We start from the raw sequence: 25,651 nt of genomic DNA, 5'->3' as shown, positions 1-25,651 counted from the left end.
TTTTGTGGTTTACAGATGATACAGATCAGTGCAAACTGGCCGTCAAACATGTAAATGATCTTGTTTTTGCAGGACTATGTGCAGTATTATGCTGCTTGATTAGATGTTTTCCTGTGTGTGTGTGGTTTTGCAGTAGCTCCAAAGCAGATCCTTGTTTCTCCCGTTGACCCCCTAATCCTGTGCAGATGCACCCGTCGTCAGATCTATTTTCCACCAGGGGGGTTAGGCACCGGTCTCTCCCACACCACAACCAGCTGATGGGGGATTTTCTCCCTGCTTCTTCTCTTTCTTGTCCTGTGACCCCTTTGAATTCACATCTCATGGCCTCCTCGCAGTCCAACTTGCTGCCGTGTCAGACGGGGTCCACATACTGTAACTCCCCACACCGGTTATTCATGCTTGTCTACCCGGAGCCAATTATAATTGCAGCTGTTGCCAGACCTTCAAGTGACATTAAGAGGCTATTAAATCAGCACGAATTAGACTTAGTCTGTAATACACTGCCAGACAAAATGCCCGTATCATACAGCTCTTTACCAGCTAGAATACCATATCATTTCCTCTCGTCTTAGCAGGAGGGATCATGAAAATGAAAAGTTGAATCAATCCAACACATGATAATGTCTGTATTTACTTGAGAACATGAAAGGAAGTTTTGAAAAAGTAAATTATATTTGATTTCTGTAGTTTGTTTAAAGATGAGACGGAGCAACCACAATAAATATAAGTACATATAAGGGTCAGATTACTAACAAAGAGTGTTTTCTTGCAGTATTTCTAAGTTAGACAGAACTGGATCAACACAGCGACACTATTTTCTACAGAAATCAACTGATAAAGTTTGGAAAATCACGTTGAAAGCATGTTAATTAACCTTTGTTTTTTAAATTTACAGTCAGTATTTAATCATGACTGCGGCTCTCAAGTGTAAAACAGTTCTTGACAGCAGGCGAATTAAAGCTTAAATTACCATTTAAAATTAAAAATAATTTCCTTCCAGTCATAAGAAAAGACACACTGCTCACCCTGAAAAGAGAAACAAGGTTTTACATTCTTGGAATAAAGACTTAGTGAAGATAAAACCCTCAAGCAAATCTTCCAGTAAACTCATCCTTCACATATAGTAACTTAATAACTTAAAAGCGCATACTTGGTGCTATATTGACTTTGGCAATTGAGACACATTTATAGAAACCTACTCAGAGGATTCTGAATGGATCTGTGGAGCCACAGTGGATTTATTGTTAACCTTGTTATCTGGGAAATCGCCTCTCAATCACACAGAAACAAGGCCGGAGGGTTTATTTTTGTTGAGCAGGTTGGAATTGTGAAAAGTTGAAAGGATTTTTAGTAGAATTCAAAATGACTTTGATCTGCGAAGACGAGATGAGCAGCAGATTGTCTTTATCTTCATCTTCTACTAGTGTCTGGCGTTCCTTACTTCAATATTCTTGCCTGGTCTGACATGAACACAAGATACACGACAAATAATAAAAATAAACAATACAGAAACCTACATAAAATACAATGTTCATCAAGTGTAGGGCTGCAACTAATGATTATTTTTGTTATCGATTAATCTGTAGATTATTTTCTTGATTAAATAATTGATTGTTTGGTCCATAAAATGTCAGAAAATGGTGAAAATGTCTTATTTTGTCCCGACCGACAGTCCACAACCCAAAGATATTCAGTTAACTGCCAGAGAAGAATAAAGAAACCAGGAAATATTCACATCTGAGAGGCTGGAACCAGAAAATTTGGACTTTTCTTCTTAAAAACTGATTTAAAACGATTCTAATTAAGTGACAACATCACATAAAACCTAAAGTACATCCAGCTGTCGCTACCCAACCTAATAATCAACTGTTAAAAACAAATCTTCATTCCCACCAAACCATTATCTATCAGAGTTATTTCATTTCATGCTTTCATCAAGTATTAAATTCAAATTGGATGTTTCTGTCTTTTGGCTGATTTGCTCCACTTACTTTACTTACAATAAAATACACACTAATTTACATTTTTATTATCCAAATATGCTGGATTTAACCAAACGGCTGATTGTTAGCAGCTGTCAAACAATCAAACAAACAAGAAAAGAAAAACTGAGACAAAATGCAGACAAAAATAACTAATTCATGCTCTCACTGTGTTATCTCTGAGATCTCGTACTGTAAACACTTTCATGCTCCTGTGGATGTCATCCAGGTCATAACCGCTCAGCTTTGGATCCAACTTGGATCAGTATCTGATGTTAGACATGTAGCCAGAACAGGAGAATGTCTTCTTTGTGTTTAGAGCCCTCTTCAAGAGGGGAACACACAAAATAAATCTTGTGCGATGGTCCTTGTCTCTGTAGAAAAGCCTAAAAAGCCAAATACATCATGCAAACAATTCAAATGCATCAAATGCAACTTTTACATAACAACAGCCAAGACCAAACATCACAAAGGAGAACAAAATATAGTGTTACAAGCCAATAGAAGAAGAAAAGACAACACACAAAAGAATCAGTATTGAACATCAACAAGCAGAAACATCTTTAACAAATGTGGGTTAATCGAGACAAGCCTCAGTCTGGAATGTGCTAAATGTTGCCCGTCAACCCCGGCTGCCCCCAACACAAACCCAAACAGTCCTGTGTAATCAGCTCTGCTCCCCAGACAGCCAATGCCAGAATTTCAGCGATGCCCTAACAGACCTAATCTTCCCTGATCCCAGAAAATGAGGCCCGCCGTGTCGGGACCGTAAGCCCTCTAAGCTATCGTCCTTAGCATTCATTGCTTTTTTTTAATGGACAGTCTGAAGGATTACAATTGAAACTGTTTAAAAGTGACACAATACAGCTATACATAGACAGTTCCTAAATACAAAATGGACATACTTGACTTTTCCGAGTTGGCGTAGAAGCCAGATCTCCAAATATAGGAGAAGCTGTGAAAGCAGGAGTGAAAAAAGCCTGACCATCTCTTATAAAAGCTGTCAAAGTCTTGTTAGGGTGAGGTATGTCTGTGGCGTATTGTTGAAACAGTTAGCAACAGTACAGAGTCACATTCAAAGGCTCTGAAACGTTCTCTGGGCCTTGTTGGATTCGATCATCTTATAACCTTTATTTAAGGTCTGCAACTTTCAAGTAAGTATGATGCTACAGCCATTTTTTCCATTCTTTTTGGTTTAAATTATTTTTGAGTGTATGTGTTTGTCCTGATGATGCAGGAGGAAAAAAAATGAGTGATGCCGAGATGGAGATATTTGGGGTTGCTGCCCCGTACCTCCGTAAATCAGAGCGGGAAAGAATCGCAGCGCAAAACATGCCGTTCGATGCCAAAACAGCCGTCTTTGTGCCTGATCCGAAGCAGGAGTACGTCAAGGGAAAAGTCAAAAGCCAAGACGGCTCTAAGGTCACTGTGGAGACCGAGGATGGAAAGGTGGATGAATTTTGTAGCATTTTATCTGTTTTTTTTTCATTCAGAGAATCAAATCTGAAGCAGTCAGGGAGATTGAAGAACATTTGTAGGCTTTTACATCACATTTCCTCACTTTTTTCTAACCTTTATCTGTTTTTATCTCCCATTTTATTCACCGGATGTTTGAACTCGTGCTTCAGGTTGTCACAGTGCACCAGGACGACATTCGCCCCATGAACCCTCCTAAGTTTGACAAGATCGAAGACATGGCTCTGCTGACGCATCTGCATGAACCAGCAGTGTTGTTCAACCTCAAGGAGCGCTACACTGCCTGGATGATCTACGTAAAGACAAATATATGAAATCTAATTATATTTCATTCAAAACTTGATAAACATCCTATAATTTGAGTCATTATTTCCTTACCACGATGGTTTTTGTCTTGCCGTTTGTTCACAGACCTATTCTGGGCTCTTCTGTGTGACTGTGAACCCCTACAAGTGGCTTCCAGTTTACAACCCGGAGGTGGTGGCCGGGTACCGCGGGAAGAAACGCCAGGAGGCCCCCCCACACATCTTCTCCATCTCTGATAATGGTTACCAGTACATGCTCACAGGTCTGGTCTCATCATAATAGCTACCATACGCCTGTTATTATTAATTCTGCCCCTATCTGACTAACTCTAACTGGTTTAATTTTCTTCATGTGCACTTATTTGAATAATTGAAGCTTCCTTGATATTATTGTAATGTTAAAAGCATCATAAAGTTTAAACTACTGATTTCTACAGAAGAAAACACAACTATCAGTGTGCTTTATTAAAGTTACTACAAGGAAGTTTCATTTTGGATTGATTTAAGCGACCCCTCTGGACAAAAGTGGTAGTGTTTTCCTGGAACGAAGACTGCGTTTCCCATGAGCACCACCGCATCATGATCAACAAGAGGCCTAATTTTTCCTCACTAAAGTTTGACCAAATGGTCTTAACTTGTTGACTAAAGTTAGACTAAAATGATAATTAAATTGTAACTAAAACTAATTAAACATTTCATCAGAGGAAAATTTAAGGCACAACCATCAGGGTGCTAAAGATTGCTAATAATACACCTTGAAACAAATAATTAAACTTCTAAAACTAGACTAAATTGGCTCAAGTTGTAGACTAGCAAAAGATTAAAAGATTGAAATAACTCAGATGTGACTAAAACTAATTAAAAGTTTCATCAGAAGAAAAACTAAGGTACAAACATCAGGGTGCTTAATGAATGTTTGCTGCAAAGAAAACTTTAAAAAGAACAAAGAGACTGAAATTGGTTTTAGTTTCTGACTAAAACTTATGGTAAGGTTTGATTAAAAAAGACTAAACATAAATAAAATAACATAATAATAATTAAGAAAACATAATCATCAAAATAAACACGGATAAAAACCTCAAATGAACCTCAAATACAGTTGAAATATATCAATGTCCACCCAATTTCTTTCCTTTTAACAGATCGAGAGAACCAGTCTATCCTGATCACGTAAGTACGACTTTATTTGTTGTTTACTTACAAGTCTTTTATTTACTTTATTTCCCATCATTCATATCATGCTGTACTTTTGTCAGTGGAGAATCCGGTGCTGGAAAGACGGTCAACACAAAGCGAGTCATTCAGTATTTTGCAACAATTGCATCATTCGGTGACTCGAGCAAGAAAGAGCAACTCCCAGGCAAAATGCAGGTTCAGTCACATCTTACATTAAAAACTGAAATTATATATGTTGCAAAAACTACTTTGAAAACACAAGCTTTTTATTCTTGAATTTATTTACCAGGGAACTCTGGAGGATCAAATCATTCAGGCCAACCCTTTGCTGGAGGCTTTCGGGAATGCCAAGACTGTGAGGAATGACAACTCCTCTCGATTTGTGAGTTTAAATGTGATTAGTGTGGAATCCGAGAGATGCCATGATCGCAGTCGTAGTTTTTTATTCTGTTATCTTGAGATAATGAGAAAATTAATCAGGTCTTAGAAAACAACTTTGTTATATTGACATAACGAGGTGATTAACTTGTGATAACATGATTATTTTTTTTTATTATGTCGGCCATTCTCAGCTTCCATACATCCGAGCAGCTTTTAATTGACATATACTGTAACTTCTATGTAAAACTTAAATAATAATTTAACTTTAGATGATAAAACATAATTTGTGCCTTCAATTTTAGCTACATATTTAATCAGTACGGAGGCTGAGAGTGGCCATTACTGCATTTAGTTTTTAATCCTGTTATAATGAGAAAATTTGTCTGTTATCATAAGAAAACAATATTGATGTAACACGCTGATTAACTTGTGATCTTCAGATATTCTTGGTTTCCATATGTCAGGGCTGTTTTTGGTAGAAATATATTGCAATTTATATCTAACTTCTTCTAACTTCTAATATAATTTTACCTTAAATTCTTAAAGCTAAACAGCACCTCAGATCCCAAAATGTGTGCTCTCAATGTTTAGCTACAAATGTGATAAGTATGGAAGATGAGAGTAGCCATGATTGCATTTCATTTTTAATCCTGTTATCTTGAAATAATGAGAAAATAATTGTGATTTTCAGAAACGCAATTTCAAAAAAATAATTACAACATTGGCAGATCTCAGTTCATATATCAGAACAGGATTTAGTTGAAATATACTGTAACTTATATGTCAAACTTAACTAATAATTTAATACCTTTTCCAGGGAAAATTCATTCGCATCCACTTTGGAACAAAGGGGAAGTTGGCATCAGCTGATATTGAAACTTGTAAGTTTGCTTATATCAGTGTCATAAATATTCCACTGTTGCTCTTAGTTTTGTAAAATATATTTTATCTCTGTTTATGTTTCCATTTATGATCAGACCTTCTGGAAAAATCCAGGGTGACGTTTCAGCTGCCGGCAGAGAGGAGCTATCACATCTTCTATCAGATCTTGTCAAACAAGAAGCCTGATTTAATTGGTAAATATACTATATATATATATATATATATATATATATATATATATATATATATATATATATATATATATGTATGTATATGTATATGTATGTATTATACTATACTGATGACCTGAGCTGTCTTATTTGTTTATTATTCTATATTTTATTTGTTTTTCTTTGTGTTTCATCTTAGAGATGCTGCTGATAACCACCAATCCGTATGACTATCCTTTCATCAGCCAGGGTGAAATCACTGTGCTGAGCATCAATGACACAGAAGAGCTGGTGGCCACAGATGTGAGTGTACATGGGTCAAACATATATGTAGGGCTGGACAGTGTGGTCATAATTATTAAATAAAAAATAGTTTTATGAATGAATATATATCACTATATGGCAAATATGCGACCAATCACATATAAGTTATTGTTGTAAACTCTGTTCCAGTGTCATGCAATACATCAGACAAAACTTTTAAAATTCTTATTAAACTCTAAATGATCAAACTTTTGAAAAGATATGGTTTGATTTTTAAAAAGTATCATAAAATTTGAGTGTTTTTTGGGGATCTGAGAAAGAGAGATGAAGTTATCTGTAGATGGAATTAATATTGAAAAGGTATCTGAAATTAAATTCTGGGGTGTAATTATAGACCATAAATGCTCTTTGAAACCTCACATAGATTATGTAAAGACAAAAGTGTCCAAAAGTATTGCAATTATAAACTAAGCAAAGTACACGTTGGACCACAAGGCACTTCAGATGTTTTATTTTTCACTTATTTTACCATATTTTAGTTACTGTATAGAGGTTTGGAGCAACACATACTGTAAAACTATTATATACACTTCGGAAAAGAGCAATGAGAGTTATAGACGCGGATTCAAGGGAGCATACTAACAAACTATTTATCAAGTCATAAAACTGAATGATTTAGTGGAATTATGTACAAAGCCAAAAACAGATTATTGCCTGAAAATGTACAAGGTTGAAGGAAATATTATTTTAAAACCCGATATGCACGTACTTCATTGAAGCAGAGGTTCATTTCACTGTGCAGAATCAAACTGGAATCATTTCAAATGTTGTTCAACTACTACTCAATTTAAGCAAATGTACAGAGATCAGATATTTGGACGATATGAACAAAATAAGTAATGTTTATGTTTTGTCTTCTGTCTTTGGTCGAGTGTTTCGATATGTGCACATGTGTCTTAAATGATTGTTGAAAGTACTGGCAGACCTTCTAGACCATTTAGGTAATATAAGACTTCCCTTCCCCCTGCTCCTTTTCAATCATGGAATGTGTATAAGAAGGATGAAGAATTGATTTAATAAGCTTGACTTAATTACAGTTTGGTTGTAATAATTAATTTGGACGACAGAATCATGTAAAACAACGCCAGAATATCTTAATATCATCATGATACGACTCCACTGACAGTTGATAAACTAAGACTGTGCTAATTATAATGCTTCCACCAGAGTGCCATTGACATCCTGGGGTTTAACACGGAGGAAAAGGTCGGCATCTACAAGCTGACTGGTGCTGTGATGCACAACGGGAACATGAAGTTCAAGCAGAAGCAGCGGGAGGAGCAGGCGGAGCCAGACGGCACCGAGGGTGAGACGACGACTGAGCTGTTACTGCAGCTTTGAATTAAAACCGAATGAAGCGACATCACAGTTTCACATGTCATCACTCTCCTTCTTTACACTTCTCAAGCCTAGTGTGTGCTTTACAAATAAAACTATATATACATCCTATAGTGGCTGACAAAGTGGCCTATCTCATGGGTCTGAACTCCGCTGATCTGCTGAAAGCACTGTGTTACCCTCGAGTGAAGGTTGGGAATGAGTACGTCACCAAAGGCCAGACTCCACAGCAGGTACAGTATATATTTCTACATCTGAAAACTGATTTTCACCACAATCAATCCGAGTAAAAGGTCACTGAAAAAGATGTTTGATTCTCAGGTGAACAACGCCATGGGTGCCCTGTCTAAGGCCGTGTACGAGAAGCTGTTCCTGTGGATGGTCACGCGGATCAACCAGCAGCTCGACACCAAACTTCCAAGACAGCATTTTATCGGTGTCCTGGATATCGCAGGGTTTGAGATTTTTGAGGTGATTCATGCCTCTGTATGTCTCTTTCTACAAATATCGATATTTATTTGATTAAAATGAAATGTTGCTGTTTAATTCAGATGAACAGTCTGGAGCAGCTGTGCATCAACTTCACCAACGAGAAGCTGCAACAGTTTTTCAACCATCACATGTTTGTGCTGGAGCAAGAAGAATACAAAAAGGAAGGGATTGTGTGGGAGTTCATCGACTTCGGCATGGACCTGGCAGCCTGCATTGAGCTCATTGAGAAGGTACATCACCTTTTTATAAACTCACATATTCAGAGAAATAAAGCAAGTGAATAAAACACCAATATATACTGTCTGTCCTGCAGCCGATGGGTATTTTCTCTATTCTGGAAGAGGAGTGCATGTTTCCAAAGGCGACTGACGGCTCCTTCAAGAACAAGCTTTACGACCAACACCTGGGGAAGAACATCATCTTTCAGAAACCCAAACCTTCCAAAGGAAAGGCTGAGGCTCACTTCTCGCTGATGCACTACGCCGGCACCGTAGACTACAACATCAGCGGCTGGCTGGAGAAAAACAAGGACCCGTTAAATGACACCGTGGTGCAGCTTTATCAAAAAGCTTCCCTTAAACTGCTGTCTCAGCTTTTTGCCACATACGCATCTGCCGACGGTCAGCTCACTTTTAATGACGAACATCATTCAGATCACAGAAATACTACAATGACAACATGTGCTGTAATTATATTTAATATGTGGGTTCTTATGTTTCTGTAGCTTCTGCTGATGGAAGTAAGAAAAGTTTCAAGAAAAAAGGATCTTCTTTCCAGACGGTTTCTGCTCTCTTCAGGGTAATAACCAATAATAAGATCACAGAAGAAGGAATTACAGTGATAATATGTATTTTTTTGGTGGTAAGATGTGTATTGATGCACACACTTAGCAGACATAGACACTGTTTTTGGAAATATTGAGGTCATAAATCCAAGCAGCCCTCCCCCGACTTAGGATAAAATATAGAGAAGACACAAAAATTCAGCAAAAATTTCTATTAATATGGATATTCTTCTATGTTTAATTCATTTTTATATGTTTTTTAAACTTTTTTTTTTTTACATTTGTTGAAAAACTGTCCCATTTTTCTCTACATGATGGTCTAAAAGCTGCTTTCGTTACTCTGCTGCATTAATTTCTTCCTTCGTTTTTCTGAAAATTGACAAATCTAAACATGCTGAGTCAAAAAGTATTGTGATCTGCCTTTTAAAAATCAACAACATGTAATTAAATTATAAAATGTAAACTGTACCTCAGCTCCTCAAATTTGTGTCCTCAATTTTAGCTGCAACTCTGGACACGTGAGGCAACACGTCACGTGAATTAAAGAGTCGAGAACAACAGCAGAACACGCACAAGTTTAGATGAAGATTTTCAGCCACAACAGAACTTGAACAAAAGTTTAACCTTCCACATTTAAAGCCATCAAATGAACCAGTTACCTGCCAGATAAAATGAGCAGCACTGAGTTATTTATGTAAATCTGTCCACATTTAATTCTGTTCATTTCTGTTCAGTGAGTGAGTGCCTTTTTATCTCCTGCAGGAAAACCTTAACAAACTGATGGCAAACCTCAGGTCCACACATCCACACTTTGTACGATGCATCATCCCAAATGAGACAAAGATACCAGGTAAAAAAAGAGAGAAAAATGGAGAATCTTAATTACATTTTCACTCTGAAGTTAACTTGAAATGTTTCGTCCATGTAGGCTCGATGGATCACCATCTGGTTCTGCACCAGCTGCGCTGTAACGGCGTGCTGGAAGGAATCAGGATCTGCAGGAAGGGCTTCCCCAGCAGGATCCTCTATGGAGATTTCAGACAGAGGTAACACACTGACCAGAAACACCAAAACTCACTCAGGTTTCATCAAATTTATGATATCAGCACAAACCCTTTGAGATGTAATCATGTAGTTTTCAAAGTGGTTCCAAAACGTTCACTCACAAGAGTTTGAACTCTTTCTGAGACAGATACAGGATCCTGAACGCCAGCGCGATTCCCGAAGGGCAGTTTATCGACAGCAAGAAGGCTTCAGAGAAACTGCTCTCCTCCATTGATGTGGACCATTCCCAGTACAGATTTGGATACACAAAGGTATTTTTAAGACAAATGAGTATGTGTGTGCCTGCGTCTGTATTAGAGGTTGTGAGTATGATGGTATTTTATTAGATATCAGACAACAACAGCAACTTTGTTTGATAATAACTTTATTTATATAACAAAAGAACATATAAATAATCGATACATTTTTAAATTAAAGCGTTAAAGCAAAATGCAATAATGTCCACAGGAATAAGATAAAGGGAAAGAAAAGGAGATTGTCTGAAAACACTAAACACACATATGAAATAATACACAAAACACTGCTGGGTTGAAGATTAAACAATTGTTATTGTACAATAAGGAGTCAGAACACACAAAGATTTGCATCAGTTTGTCTCGGCGAGCAAAAAGCAAACCCCGTTCTATTATAGTTGAAGGAGCAGAGAAATGATCTATGATTGGTCAAATCCATAGACTGTATAAAAATATGGATGTAGTTACCGTGACGTCACCCGTTGGTTTCTGAAGAGCGGTTTTGAAGCTCAAAGTGAGCCGCTCTGCCCGTCGCCATCTTGGCAGTGCGTGACGCTGCCTAACTCCCAGCCAATCAAAAAGGGGCAAAGAGGCGGGCCGAATGGCTGAAACAAGCCACCTAGCGGCTGGCGGACCTGTCACTCAAAGCAGCCATGTCCTTCATTATGCATAACTTTACGGTTTAATAAAACTTAAATGGGTGAGTTATAAAGAAATTCACCCCTCGTACAGTTGTCATGAAAGAGGAAATTAACTACAGAGACCAAAACCATTTTTTGTACCAGACTGTAAACATGTTTATTTCTGCTGGACATTTTAACATGGGGGTCTTTGGGGATTGACTCGCTTTTGGAGCCTCAAGTGGCCATTCAAGGAACTACAGTTTTTGGCACTTCTGCATTGGCTTCATTTTTCAGCCCCAGAGGTTGCCGCTTGGTCAAATCACACAAACTTATGGATTACAGCCGATGGCAAAGAGCCACGAGTTACATTTACATGCACATGTATATTAACTAGGAGCCACATCACCTGAAGACACAAATCAAGGAAGAGCCTCGAGCCATAATGTGGCCTTCGACTCCTCAACGTGTCCCGTTTATTGCGAGACGCAGAGATTTACATTCTTCTTGGGGATGAAACAGGATAGAGAACAATAACAAAAGAACGTATCTGTCCAAAGGCAAACACGTTAACGAGTTACAGAGAAAATGTAATAATCTCACTTTGCATTTGTATATTAAAATGATAAGCCAGTCCTTTCATCTTTCATTACTTTTACAAGATCAATAGGGAAATTAATGAGTGTTAGGAGATAGAAGATAAGAGATAAAAGACGATAAAAGATGACATCACATAAAAGCACATCTCATGTTTTAGTCAGAATTTGTTGAATCTGACTTTGACAACTCATACAAGCAAACCTGCCAGAGAAAATTCAGAGAGAAGAATACGAAAAAGTTCTCTCATAAGGTCCAATGATGCCAAAAATTGAACTGTTTCATGATGTGACCTGTGAATATTTTCTTCATTTTTTTGGCCTGATGGATTCAAACATACATCAGACAGTCTGACATTTATCTGTCAAGTTACTGCAGTTCCCAACATGGATTTCCACCTCACTAATGACTGAATATTGATTCAAATGATCTACTTCAGTGTAAAATTGTTAATTAAAAAGTTAGGAGAAGTTTCTGAATCCATGCCACATAACTGAAATGATCTGAAATCCAGTTCCATTGAACTTGCAGGTGTTTTTCAAAGCCGGCCTGCTGGGTCTGCTGGAGGAGATGAGAGATGAGCGGCTGGCTGTGCTGATGACTCGTATCCAGGCTGTGGCCAGAGGTTACGTCACCAGGCTGAGGCTCAAGGAGATGTCAAAGAAAAGGTCTCAGAGAAATGTTTTCCTTTCATATAAATGGAACTTCAGTTCAATTAATGGATGTAACATTTCTGGAGTACCAATGTACAGAGGTGTTATCCAGATTTAATTAATTACATAAGAAACTGAGGGAGGATTTTACAACTGGGTCAATTAGTTGTAAAATTATTATAACTTGTCTTTCATATTAATTTAATTTAATGATTATTAACAGTGGGAAATATGCTGCTCTTCCCAGAAAATATGTGTTTTTTAAAGTTGAGTTTACGTATCTAAAGGAGATGTAGCTTAAAGCAGCTATAATTGTTATTTTTCATAATAACAATGTACAAAATGACTGTGTAATGTGTTTGTCATGGCTCGTAGTGATGAACCTGCAGAGAATTATCAGCGACTCTGCACCTTCTCTCAGCTTTATGGAGCTTTATAGTGACTTTCAGCTCATTGTTTAACTGTCCACCTGCAACTTTACTGTTTTGGTTCACTCTCAGCACTCTCATAGCGTCGTTTTGGCTTCAGCAAGCAGCTGTTTTCAGAGAAAAAGCTCTAAAAAGCCACTGTACACTACCTGCTCAGCACCAAACGTCAAACAGACACAGTTAGCTGTAAAGCTGCAGCTTCCCTCAGGAGGTGGTGGAGACCAAACACAGAGCTAAAAGAGAGTGAATATTGGACTTACATTAACCAGGTGGACAGAAACACGACTCCAAATGAATGATAATGTAATGATAATAATAATAAAAAATAATTTGGCCAAAAAATCAGTTAATGCAAGTTTAAAATCATTTCTTTTTTTTATCCCTGTCTAACTCCATAAGTACTTTTTTCTCTCTTTCCTGAACTTTCTTGAACTCTTTTGAAAGTAAACGATTACACTCAGACATCTGATTTTTTTTAATTAGTTATGGAAAGCCTTGAAAAGTTAATTCAGGTTTTCATCAAAGTCCCGGTTGAATCCTGTCAACAGGTTGTTAAAAGAATTTTCTTTTTTCACGCTTTAGAGAGTCAATTTTCATCATCCAGTACAACATCCGCTCATTCATGAATGTGAAGAACTGGCCTTGGATGAGGCTTTTCTTCAAGATAAAGCCTCTGTTACGAAGCGCGGAGGCCGAGAAGGAGATGCAGACCATGAAAGAGGAATTCTCACGACTCAAGGAAGAGTTTGCAAAGTCGGAAGCCAGGAGGAAGGAGCTGGAGGAGAAGATGGTCATGCTCGTCCAGGAGAAAAATGACCTTTACCTTCAAATCCAAGCAGTATGTAAACACTCAGCTCTGCGTAGAACAAAGTGGTCTGTTTGTATTGATTTAGCTCTGTCAGATAAAGAGATCGGGGGGGAAAGAGACATGTTTTCTACAATTCAGAAACATGATCAATAATGAGGTAAGATAAGAGGAAACTTCATTGATCCCAGCGGTGAAACCAGACACTGCAAAAGCAAAATAGACCAAAGTGAAAGTAGAATAAAGTTAAAGTATGGAGCAGATGACGATCATAACAATAGAATATGTTATGAGAAAATTGTATTTCTGAATTTCAACAGGGTATATAAACTGTAAAAATACATTTAAAATACAGTATGTGCAATTTTAAAACGTAAAAATTAGTCAGAACCAACCAAATTGGGAAAAATAGTGTTTTTGACAATATACACAGCACACAATATGTGAAAATGTGCAAATGTCTATAAAAATAATAAATAAATAACTGTATGTAAATACTTATACTGTAACAAATACTGTAATAACACAACAAAAGAGCTGAAAAAGAATAAAATTAACACAAAACAACAACTATCGTCTATAATTAAACAGTCAATGTTTACTGCACTATAATAATGCATCATCATGTTTCTGTACTTTAGGAAAGGGAGAACCTGTGCGATGCCGAGGAGAGGTGTGAAGGTTTGATAAAGAGCAAGATACACCTGGAGGCCAAAGTCAAAGAGTTCTCGGAGAGGATAGAGGAAGAGGAGGAGATCAATGCCGAAATCACTGCTAAGAAGAGGAAGCTGGAGGATGAATGTTCGGAGCTCAAAAAAGACATAGACGACCTGGAACTTACCATCGCCAAAGTAGAGAAGGAGAAATATGCCACAGAAAATAAGGTGCCTTTCAAAGAGGTTTTGGTTTTATTCCAGATTATAAGAAAACATATCAGCTCTGTCGTGTTAGTTGTTTAAAAAAATTGCTTCTTTCTTTAGGTGAAGAATTTGATAGAGGAGTTAACCACTCTGGAGGAAAATATGCTGAAGTCCTCAAAGGAGATCAAAGCTTTGCAGGAGGTGCACCAGCAGACACTGGATGACCTTCAGGCTGAGGAGGATAAAGTTAACTGTCTAATGAAGACGAAGATCAAGTTAGAGCAACAGGTTGATGACGTAAGTATGAGAAGGTCTCTTGTGTGAGATACAGTATGTGCAGCACTTCTTCATTTGCATGGTTTCCACGTTGTTCAATGGTTGATATAAATGTCTCTCGCAGCTGGAAGGCTCACTGGAGCAGGAGAAGAAGGTGCGTGCAGACTTGGAGAGATCCAGAAGAAAACTGGAGGGGGATCTGAAGCTGTCCCAGGAAACCATAATGGACCTGGAGAATGAAAGACAGCAAATGGAAGAGAGACTGAAAAAGTACATTGTTTATTTGTTATTCATTGCCACGATCCTGAAAAGTTATACAAAGATATACAAGTACCTTTTATACTGCTGAAGATTTAGTTGAGACTCAAACGTAATAAAGGTTTGCACAAGGAAGAACATGAAATGTATCAACATCAATAATGATGATGATTATAATAATGAAAGGAGTTGTTTGTTTTCACAATACTCTTCCATAAAACTTAAAAAAAACACTCTATACCAACATTTTTAGCAATTTAAGTGTAAACAAGAGAAAGAGATAGCAGCTCTGTGAGGCTGTACTTATGTTGTGTTCATGTCCTGTGGGATTGATGGGAAAGATACGAACTCAGGAGGGTTGTATGACAACTGAATTGGTCATATGAGGGTTTAAATACTGTGTATTTACAAAATTACTTTATATCAATTCAATTTGGGTTTAATTACATTGATTGTAATTAACTTGACTGACATGAGGCATCCAGGATTGCTTGGTTTTCTTATTATTACGTGCTATGTAAAGTCAAATATATTGGAGCTTTTAGAAAATCCCAGTTTCCCAGTTATAATTATGACTTGGAGGTTGATGTGGTGACTATTTACAAGACAAAAACTCTAATTACAGTAAAGACATGAATATGACATGAATACGGTTTTAGTCACAGCGGAGCGTTGAGCTAAATGCTAACATTAGCATGTTAATATCATCACAGTGACAATACTAATGCTGTGTTAGCATTGTCACTGTGATCATATTAGCATGCTAATATGAAAGTAGAGAAGCATTACAGCATTAGCATTGTCACTGTGATCATATTAGCATGCTAATATGAAAGTAGAGAAGCATTACAGCATTAGCATTGTCACTGTGATCATATTAGCATGCTAATATGATCACAGTGACGATGCTAATGCTGTGTTAGCATGCTAACACTTGTTAATTAGCACTAAGCACAAAGTACAGATGAGGCTGATGAGAGTGCCATTAGTTTTGCATGCATGTTAAACCAAAGTATTAAACAAAATTAAATTTAAATGAAGTCAGGGGATTACCAGAGTGATTACAATTTATCCTGAGGGGTCATGTATGTCTGAATCAAATGTCATAGTTATCCATCTAATAGTTTACATCTAATATTTCACTCATGTTAAGGGATGACTAAAATCTTTAGGACTCAACATGGGAATCATGAATGTCTGTACCAAATTTAATGGAAATCCTTCCAATAGTTGAGAAATTTCACCAAAAAACACAAATGTGAACCCCATGGTGGCACTAGAAAAAAGTCAATGGATCACCAAAGTCATTTCATCCAAAATGTCATAGCAATCTAATATTTGTTCACATATTTCAGACTGGACCAAAGTGGTGGAGCAACAGTCCCACATTGTTGTTAGCATGACTAAATGAGCCACTTGACAAGAAATTTTAAGATTTATGCACTGAAAAATAACAATTCTTTTCAGAAAGGACTTTGAAATCAGCAACCTGCAGTGCAAGATTGACGATGAGCAAGCTCTTGGCACTCAACTGCAAAAGAAGATTAAAGAGCTTCAGGTATGTTTTATTATTTAACAACAGTAAACATATTACAACACATTTTCTTTCATATTTTAAGTACACAAATTATTACAACTTGACTGTAGGCTCGCACTGAAGAGCTGGAAGAGGAAATCGAGGCTGAGCGCTCGGCCAGAGCCAAAGTAGAGAAGCAGAGGTCTGATCTGTCCAGGGAGCTGGAGGAGATCAGCGAGAGGCTGGACGAGGCCGGAGGAGCCACCGCCGCTCAGGCTGAGCTCAACAAGAAGCGAGAAGCGGAGTTTCAGAGGCTTCGTCGTGATCTGGAAGAGTCCACCCTCCAGCACGAATCCATCGCTGCGACTCTGCGCAAGAAACAGGCCGACAGTGTTGCCGAACTCAGCGATCAGATAGACAATCTTCAAAGGGTCAAGCAGAAACTGGAGAAGGAGAAAAGTGAGCTGAAGATGGAAATCGATGACATGGCGAGCAACGTGGAGAGTGTTCTGAAAAGCAAGGTAAGAGACTGTCTATCAAAAAGGCATGAATGTTTTTCCACAATATTGTGTATTTCATCTTGTTCGTGATAACCAACACTGAATTTTTCAGGCTAATCTGGAGAAAACGTGCAGAACCCTTGAAGACCAAATGAATGAATACAAGACCAAATCAGATGAAGCCCAGAGGTCACTGAGTGATTATACTACACTCAATGCTCGTCTACAAACAGAAAACGGTAGGTTTCTGATTATAAAAAGTGAAAAAGGATACTAAAGATCACTTAAGATGTGCAGATGGGTCAGTTTGTATCATCTTTGTCTTGAATAGGTGAACTTTCACGTCTGCTGGACGAGAAAGAAACTACTCTTTCCCAGTTGAGCAGAGTGAAATCTGTGGGGAGTCATCACATCGAAGAGTTGAAGAGACTTTTGGATGAGGAAATAAAGGTTTGAAAAACACAATTAAGCCTGATATACTGTATATGTTCGGTGTATATGTCAGAAAATGGTGAAAGATGCCCAACACAGTTTTCTAGAGACCAAGCTGAAGTCGTAAAATTGCTTGGTTTGACCGCCGAACAGTCCAAAATCTAAAGATATTCAGTTTATAATAATACAAAATGGAGAAATCCTCAATTTGAGAAGCTTAAGACTTAAACAATTCAACAATTGCCAGAATTGATGTAGTTTGATTTTCTTTTTTTGTCAATTTATCAATTAACTGTATAATTAATTCTCCACTAACACTGCGTTCATGTCATCTGGGATGGATAGTGTTTGTGAGCGTTCACGCCATGTCGGCAGAATGGGAAGAATGGGAGTTGTTCCCATAGTAACGAGTCAGGAGCGTTATATACACTCACCATACAGCGAGTGAGTAAATTGTGTAGTTGCCACACTGCGAGCTGTCACAACCAATAATGTTAACACAGTTAAATGACAAAGTAGCCTTAATTAGTTAATTAATTCATTATTTCATTCTTAATTCATTAATTTCTAACTGTTTTTTGAACAAATTAAAGCAGTTGTGAACACATTGTCCAAACTATTTCAGTCTATTTTCAGTTTTATTTGTGTATTTGTGTAAAATATCAGGTTTAATTACCTTGAACTTTCAACAGCAGTGTTTTGTTGATGCTTCCGAAAATCTTTCTGGAAATGAGACACTCATAATAATACTCATAATAACAGTTTCATGTGAATGCAGCATAACCTACACTTGGGAGCTTTGCACATCAGAAGCAAAAGACTCATAACAGCTACGACCCAGAAATCCTGTGAGGTGATATTAGCAATCAGCCAAGTCGGTCTGTAATATTTTATACCAAAGGATACTGAAGGAGGATGAGATGTAGTGTTGCTCAGTGCAGCTTCCTCTCAAAAGCGTGATTGAGGTAGTTCAGATTTTTGATTCATCACTTCCTTTGGATGGATGCTTGTTACTATTTTACATCATGTCAAGGGTGTTTTAATTGAGGCTATACACCATATTTTTGTGTATGTTCTTGCTTTTTCAGGCAAAAAATGCCCTGGCTCACAGTTTGCAGTCAGCTCGACATGACTGTGAGCTGCTGAGAGAGCAATACGAGGAGGAACAGGAGGCCAAAGCTGAGCTGCAGCGCTGCCTGTCCAAGGCGAACAGCGACGTGGCTCAGTGGAGAACCAAATACGAGACTGACGCCATCCAGCGTACCGAGGAGCTGGAGGAGGCCAAGTAAGAACTGTGCAGCATATTTCTGAAGTCAGTGCTGATGTTGTTTGTCTTAAACAATTTATCTATGGTTCAAAGGAAGAGGCTGGCCCAGCGGCTGCAGGAATCCGAGGAGATGACAGAGGCAGCAAATGTCAAATGTGCATCGCTGGAGAAAACCAAGCAGAGGCTGCAGGCTGAGGTTGAGGATCTCATGGTTGAGCTAGAAAGGTCAAACGCAGCTAATGCCACATTGGACAAGAAACAGAGGAACTTTGACAAGGTTTTTTTTTTTTCTTTTCTCTTCTCAGAAACACTTCCTCATTAGCATATTATTGAGGCTGTGCTGATTACACATGCTGTTTCCTCCTCTGTTAGGTTCTGGCTGAATGGAAACAGAAATACGAGGAGAGTCAATCGGATCTGGAAGTTTCCCAGAGAGAGTCCAGAGTGCTGAGTACAGAACTCTTCAAGCTGAAAAACTCATACGAAGAGGCTCTGGATCACCTGGAGAACATGAAAAGAGAGAATAAAAATCTTCAGCGTAAGGCTTCTAACTTGTTCTTTTGGTGCTGAGAAGCTGTGGTGGTCATGTTTTACTGATGAAGAACATGCTCTTCTGTACGTTTTCAGAGGAGATCACCGATATCACTGACCAAGTTGGACAATCTGCTAAAACCATCCACGAGCTGGAGAAGGCTGCAAAGCAAGCCGAACAGGAGAAAAGAGACACCCAGGCGGCTCTTGAGGAAGTTGAGGTTTGTATTACGTCCTTACGTGCCATTATACCTTCAGTTTCATTAAAAATGATTATTACTTCTTTTCTTGTAGTCTTCCCTGGAGCATGAGGAGGCGAAAATCCTGCACCTTCAACTGGAGCTGAACCAGATCAAGTCAGAAGTGGACAGGAAGGTGGCAGAGAAAGATGAAGAGATCGACCAGCTCAAGAGGAATTACCAGAGAACCGTGGACACTCTGCAGAGCACGCTGGACGCCGAGACGCGCAGCAGAAACGACGTGATCCGCATGAAGAAAAAGATGGAGGGGGATCTGAATGAGATGGAGATCCAGCTGGGTCACACCAACCGCCAGGCAGCCGAGGCGACCAAACAGCTGAGAAACCTGCAAACTCAGTTAAAGGTTTGGGTTAATGCGCCGGAAAACATAGAAATATTAACAGAAATGTTACACAAATGTAATGCTCCAAAACCTTTTGATCCTCTTTGATCCAGGACACCCAGGTCCATCTGGATGAAGCTCTCCACAGTCAGGAGGACCTGAAGGAGCAACTGGCCATTGTAGAGCGTCGCAACAACCTGATGATGGCTGAGATTGAGGAGATGAGGGCGGCGCTGGAGCAATCTGAGAGAAGCCGCAAGCTGGCTGAGCAGGAACTGATCGACGTCAGTGAGAGGATTCAGCTGCTACACTCTCAGGTAGGACGGTACAAGACATAGCAGGGTATGGCAAGGATAGCTAATGGCAGTGCAGGGCCTTCCCTTTTACCCGTAGTGATCATTAGTTACTTACAGCTGTTGTGCAGATGTAGCACAAACTGTTGTTTTTGTGGTTCTGTGATTCGCTCGCTCACAACCCTGTGCAGCTCCGGTGTTTCAACAGAAGACAATAAGATGTTTCTGACATCTGGTTTATCCTGAGCAAACAAAAGATCAGAAGTGTATCTGGCGTTATTAAGTCTGGATTGGTCTTCATCTTGATTCTGTCAGCTCAGGACATCCCTTCTTTCACTTTCATTTTAGCCTGCAGGTCATCATATAGTTTATTATTGTTTTAATAATACCTGACTTGAGATAGTTTTACATTTTGGGAAATTAATTTTTTTTTTTGCCGAGAGTTAGACGTGAAGCTCAATACCACTCTGAAATCTGTACAGTAAATGAAGTTACTGCCACTGTTAGCTTAGCCTAGCGCAAAGAACAGGAACAGGAGAAACAGCTGGCCTGGTTCTGTCAAAAGGCAGAAAATCTGCCTACCAGCACCTCTATAACTCACTAATTAATAAATTGTCACTTCTTTAAAAAATCTGTACGAAAACAAAGTATAAAAAACATTTTGAGGTTTTCCTGGGTGTTTTGCGCAGGACTTTTCTGTTGCTGAAAACCTCTCAGTGACGTCAAGACTCCACAAAGTGATCGTGCCCAGTTAAGAAATAGTGCAAGAACATAACCTCCCGTAAAAGCACAACTTGTCATTTTTACAGTTTGGTTTTTGCACAGATAAAAAAAGAGATTAGTTTAGATTCATTTTGACACACTAGCTGTTTCCCCTTATCTCCAGTGTTTGTGCTAAGCTAACTGGCTGCTGATCGTACAGATATGAAAGTGGTATCAGTCTTCTTATCTAACTCCCAGCAAGAAAGCTAATAAGATGTCAAACAATTATTTTAAGGCTGAAACTTTACAAAGTGCAGACAGTGATCACAAACCTGGATAAAGTGTTGTTTCTATCAGAATGACCTGACAAGCATATTCAGGTTTTTAAGGGATTATCAGACTTCTGACTTCTTTTGAAACCAGGATATGATGTTTACATGTGCGCTCATAAATATAACTTTCAGTATAAACCTATTAAATAATGACATTTAATAGGTTTTTTTAGGTAAACCTGTTTACTTATTAGCTTAACTGTAAAATCTGTAAATAATTTAATCTGTAAAAAATACTTTCTTTGGTTCTAAACATACCTATTTAAATGATATGTATTGAGCAGAACACCAGCCTCCTGAATGCTAAAAAGAAGATGGAGTGTGATTTAGCTCAGCTGCAATCAGAGATGGAGGACACCATCCAAGAAGCGAGAAATGCAGATGAAAAGGCCAAGAAAGCCATCATGGATGTGAGTCTCTCTCTCTCTTCTATCCAATTCACTGTGGAGAGTCATTAATTCAAATGAGGAACCGCTCGACTTTGTTGGTTTTGCAGATTAAATTTCACAGTGAGTTCACATTTGCATACAGGCTGCCATGATGGCTGAGGAGCTGAAGAAAGAGCAGGACACCAGCGCTCACTTGGAGAGGATGAAGAAGAACCTGGAGGCCACAGTGAAAGACCTGCAGCAACGCCTGGATGAGGCCGAGCAGTTGGCTCTGAAAGGAGGAAAGAAGGAGCTTCAGAAACTGGAAACTAGGGTACGAATCAATAAAGGACAAAAACATTCTGTAGAAAAATAGAAAAAGAATTTAAATTAGCTGTTTTTTTTTTTTGTTTAAGGTCCGTGAGCTGGAAAATGAATTGGAGGCAGAACAGAAACGCAGCGGCGAGGCTATGAAAGGAGTGAGGAAATATGAGAGGAAAATTAAAGAGGTCACATATCAGGTAAGAGGTATATCCGGTTATATAACAGTGAATTCCACCAGAGAGGAGACTTGACTGCTTAAAGCTGAACAGAAAACAGGCGAAACGAGGTATGAGAGCAATACTTTAAACTGTTTTAGGGTGAGGAGGAGAAGAAGAATGTGGCAAGACTTCAGGATTTGGTGAACAACCTGCAGCTGAAAGTGAAAGCATATAAGCGGCAGTGTGAGGAGGCGGTGAGTAAAAATAAATGATTACTGTGTGAACTGTATGGCATGATGTGTACCTAAAAAAAAAACTAAAAAAAAAGTCTTCAATCATATATTGTTTTCTGTGTCACACAGGAGGAACAAACCAGCATCCATTTGGCTAAATTTCGGAAGGTGCAACATGAACTGGAGGAAGCTGAGGAACGAGCTGATATCGCAGAATCCCAGCTGAATAAATTACGAGCGAAGAGCCGTGATGGTGTCGGAAAAGGGAATAGAAATCTGCACTTGTCCGATCCACTTTAGGGAATATAACAATGTATAGGATTTGGATAAAAATCCGACATTGAATCAGTAATAGTAATAACTAATAACTAAAATGACATGGCAGTCAAACAAATCATAGTAAAAATGTAATAAACTGAACTTCTAGAGAGCTGGAATGTCATAAAACATGTTAATGTAGTTAAATAATATTATTATGATGAGGGGAAGCATTTGATCAATGATGCGCTAATCACACTGATTAAAAATTTAACATTTCTAGTTATTAAAGTCTTTATTTTTCTTTTCCATGAGTGATAACATGAATAGTAACAAGAATTATTACATCATTAGTAAGAAAAAGAACAATAATCGCAAATTGATACAGTAGCATATCTAATAATTTATATATACAAGACATTTTGTCTTTATTTAATAGCAAAGAGTAGTACTTATAATAATATAATAATAGAAACTGATAACAATATAGGTATAAAAATAAATCTACAACCATGCTAGCAGCTCTGAGGATGGTGCTTTGAGTTAACACATTAACAATGATATTGCTAACATGCTGATGTTTAGCAGGTGCAATGCTCACCATCACAGTTTAGTATGTTAGCATGCTAAAATGTGCTAATTAGCAATAAACACAAAATACAGCTGAGGCTGATGGGAAAGTCATTACAGGTATTTGGTCATAATACCTTAAAAAATGTCAAAAACCAACAGATAAAAAATGTAATTTTGGCACAGAGGTTCACCAAAGTCATCTGGATTCATCCTCTGTGGACCATTAATGTCAATTTCATGGCAATCAGTTTGTTGAGATATTTCAGTCTGGATCAAAGAGGAGGACCAACCAGCAGTCAGGCTGACAGTGATATCCATATAGCTAAAAATGATTAAGCTTTGTCACTGTTTACATCTCCGTATAGACAGACTGACTAGTCAGAACTGAACCATTAATATGTTCAGAAGAGAAGCATCTGGTCATCTTTCTGCATGGTTAATCCTGGGATCCGTCTAGACTGAGCTGGGTAAACAGTGACAGCTCAACATGTTCCAGAAATAGTGACTCTACACTGCAGCTATTTATGCATGAACATGAACTAAAACCTAATTCTTCCCAAGACACAGAAAAATGCGTTTCATGAAACACTGAAGTGTAACTGGACTTAATGGCAAATTGCTGAATGACAAATCCCTCATGAACATATCACATAATGATTTTATTATTTTATTTCATTTCATTTCCTTTATTTTGCTAGAAAGTGAATTTTTCAATCAATAAAAGAACCAAAAATACACAGACAGTGACTTAAAAAATGAATCGCTGTTTCTTATGATAAAGGCTCAAGAAAAAGAACGATTCATCTTCAATTTGGAGTATTTCTTCCATATTAACCTATTACAAATTCATCAGAGTTTGATATGAATAAAAAACACCTCATCAACAGTCTCGTCCTGCTACCTGCAATAAAACTTGGCCACCAACAGATGGAGACACTTTATCCATGTTTAACCTTATTCCTGAAACATGGAACCAATAAAGACCATAAAAGCTGATTCTCAGGAGAATGTCTTTTATTTCACCCACATTTACATCCTGAATCTGTCAAGAATCTTTATGAAGAGGTGGAAAGTAACTAAGTACATTTACTCAAGTTCTCTACTTAAGTACAATTTTGAGGTACTTGTACTTTACTTGGGTATTTCCATTTGATTCTATTTTATACTTCCACTCCACTACATTTCAGAGGGAAATATTGTACTTTCTACTCCACTACGTTTATTTGACAGCTTTAGTTGCTTTTCAGATGAAGATTTGACACAATGGATAATATAACAAGCTTTTAAAATACAACACATTGTTAAAGATGAAACCAGTGGTTTCCAACCTTTTTGGCTTTTGACGTCTTACAAAAAGCAGTGTGTAGTCGGGGTCACATTTCACATGTCTATAAGTTGTTAACAGCTCCACCAAATAGTGATTTTTCCCTCTAAACTTCTCACATGCTTTCATTTCAATAAATGTTCAAATGATCCAATATTTCACCAAAAATCAAAGATTAGAGAAAAAGTCCAGAAACTGAAAACAGATTTGTGTATCAGAACTTTGTTTTTTCTTCTTTCCTCTCCCATTAATCATCTCACGACCCCTCAGATTTATCTGCTGACCCTTTGGAGGGGCCCGACCCCTAGGTTGGGAACCACTGGACTAAACTAGCTAACTGTATATAAAGTAGTTGAAACTAGCTCCACCTCCAGCAGCTACAACAGTAACATGCTGCTCTAACACTGATGCTTCATTATTAATAATCTAATGATGTCATATATAATAATATATCAGTCAGAGGGACCAAACCACTACTTTTACTGCAATACTTTACATCAAGCTCATAATACTCATATACTTTCACTGTAGTAGGGTTTTTCATGCAGGACTTTTACTTGTAATGGAGTATTTTTACATTGTTGTATTGGTACTTTTACTAATGTAATGGATCTGAATACTTCTTCCACTGCTTTTATTAACAGAGAACAAAAAGGAAACAGATAGCTAAGTAAAACTGATATCTGATACTCTAGATAAAAATATTTGGGGAGCTGAAATCTGAAATTTTCAGACGTGCAGTAAGATAATAAGGACAGACACACACACACACTCATTTATGCACACAAATGAAGACAAATGAATGCAGAATGGTCCCACTCAGACGCTGCTACCACGCTGGTGACTTTAACTTAAAACTGAGTCACACAGCTGATAATGAAAAGCTGCTCGTTAACACTGCAGTCACTCACCAATTCAACTGTAAAAAAAAATCACATTAACATCGGCTCACGGCTTCAGCTGAAAGCCAAGAGATGAGATAAAAACCCGAGTAACACAGGGCTGACATTTGGGCATCGTAGAGAGCCTGCGAGTTCAAATGGACCTCATCAAAATCCACCTTTTTTCACTCCTGTCAGCGGCGCAGTAATCAGCAGCAGCTGGTATGTTCATGACATTTGTAGAAATCCCTGTCAAGCAGGGTTAGAGTTAC

The 25,651-nt window shown here is 38.0% G+C and overlaps 1 protein-coding gene across 2 annotated transcripts; it reads left to right on the top strand.

The window, feature by feature from the left end:
* The first annotated feature begins 3,230 nt into the window (after nt 1-3,230).
* Nucleotides 3,231-23,284, top strand: LOC121884032 (myosin-4-like). 2 transcript variants are annotated; one of them, XM_042392551.1, is made up of 38 exons: nt 3,231-3,431; nt 3,611-3,754; nt 3,870-4,026; nt 4,906-4,933; nt 5,020-5,128; nt 5,226-5,321; nt 6,138-6,201; nt 6,298-6,396; nt 6,572-6,675; nt 7,864-8,002; nt 8,149-8,267; nt 8,356-8,505; nt 8,586-8,756; nt 8,840-9,146; nt 9,251-9,324; nt 10,073-10,160; nt 10,239-10,356; nt 10,503-10,626; nt 12,357-12,493; nt 13,489-13,744; nt 14,353-14,595; nt 14,692-14,868; nt 14,972-15,117; nt 16,573-16,663; nt 16,753-17,142; nt 17,234-17,360; nt 17,453-17,571; nt 18,642-18,838; nt 18,914-19,097; nt 19,193-19,358; nt 19,448-19,572; nt 19,646-19,954; nt 20,047-20,250; nt 21,545-21,670; nt 21,792-21,962; nt 22,045-22,149; nt 22,269-22,364; nt 22,473-23,284. In XM_042392551.1, exons 1-38 carry the CDS (start codon nt 3,231-3,233, stop codon nt 22,641-22,643), a joined length of 5,832 nt encoding a protein of 1,943 aa, XP_042248485.1. In that variant the 3' UTR covers nt 22,644-23,284. The 2 variants fall into 2 exon arrangements, with proteins under 2 accessions (XP_042248485.1, XP_042248484.1); XM_042392550.1 differs by having other exon boundaries at nt 5,020-5,134; nt 5,229-5,321.
* The last annotated feature ends 2,367 nt before the right edge of the window (nt 23,285-25,651 follow it).

Source organism: Thunnus maccoyii, chromosome 18 (assembly GCF_910596095.1).
Source record: "Thunnus maccoyii chromosome 18, fThuMac1.1, whole genome shotgun sequence".
NCBI classification, from domain to species: Eukaryota; Metazoa; Chordata; class Actinopteri; order Scombriformes; family Scombridae; genus Thunnus; species Thunnus maccoyii.
Note: the sequence above shows the minus strand (reverse complement) of the source record. Positions and strands in the feature narration are given on the sequence as shown.

Excerpts from the sequence above, each read along its gene's own strand:
- LOC121884032 (XM_042392550.1), top strand. The coding sequence starts at position 3,231 with ATGAGTGATGCCGAGATGGAGATATTTGGGGTTGCTGCCCCGTACCTC. Across the intron at positions 4,934-5,019 it reads AACCAGTCTATCCTGATCAC|TGGAGAATCCGGTGCTGGAA; the intron begins GTAAGTACGACT and ends TACTTTTGTCAG. Across the intron at positions 19,359-19,447 it reads AGAGAATAAAAATCTTCAGC|AGGAGATCACCGATATCACT; the intron begins GTAAGGCTTCTA and ends GTACGTTTTCAG.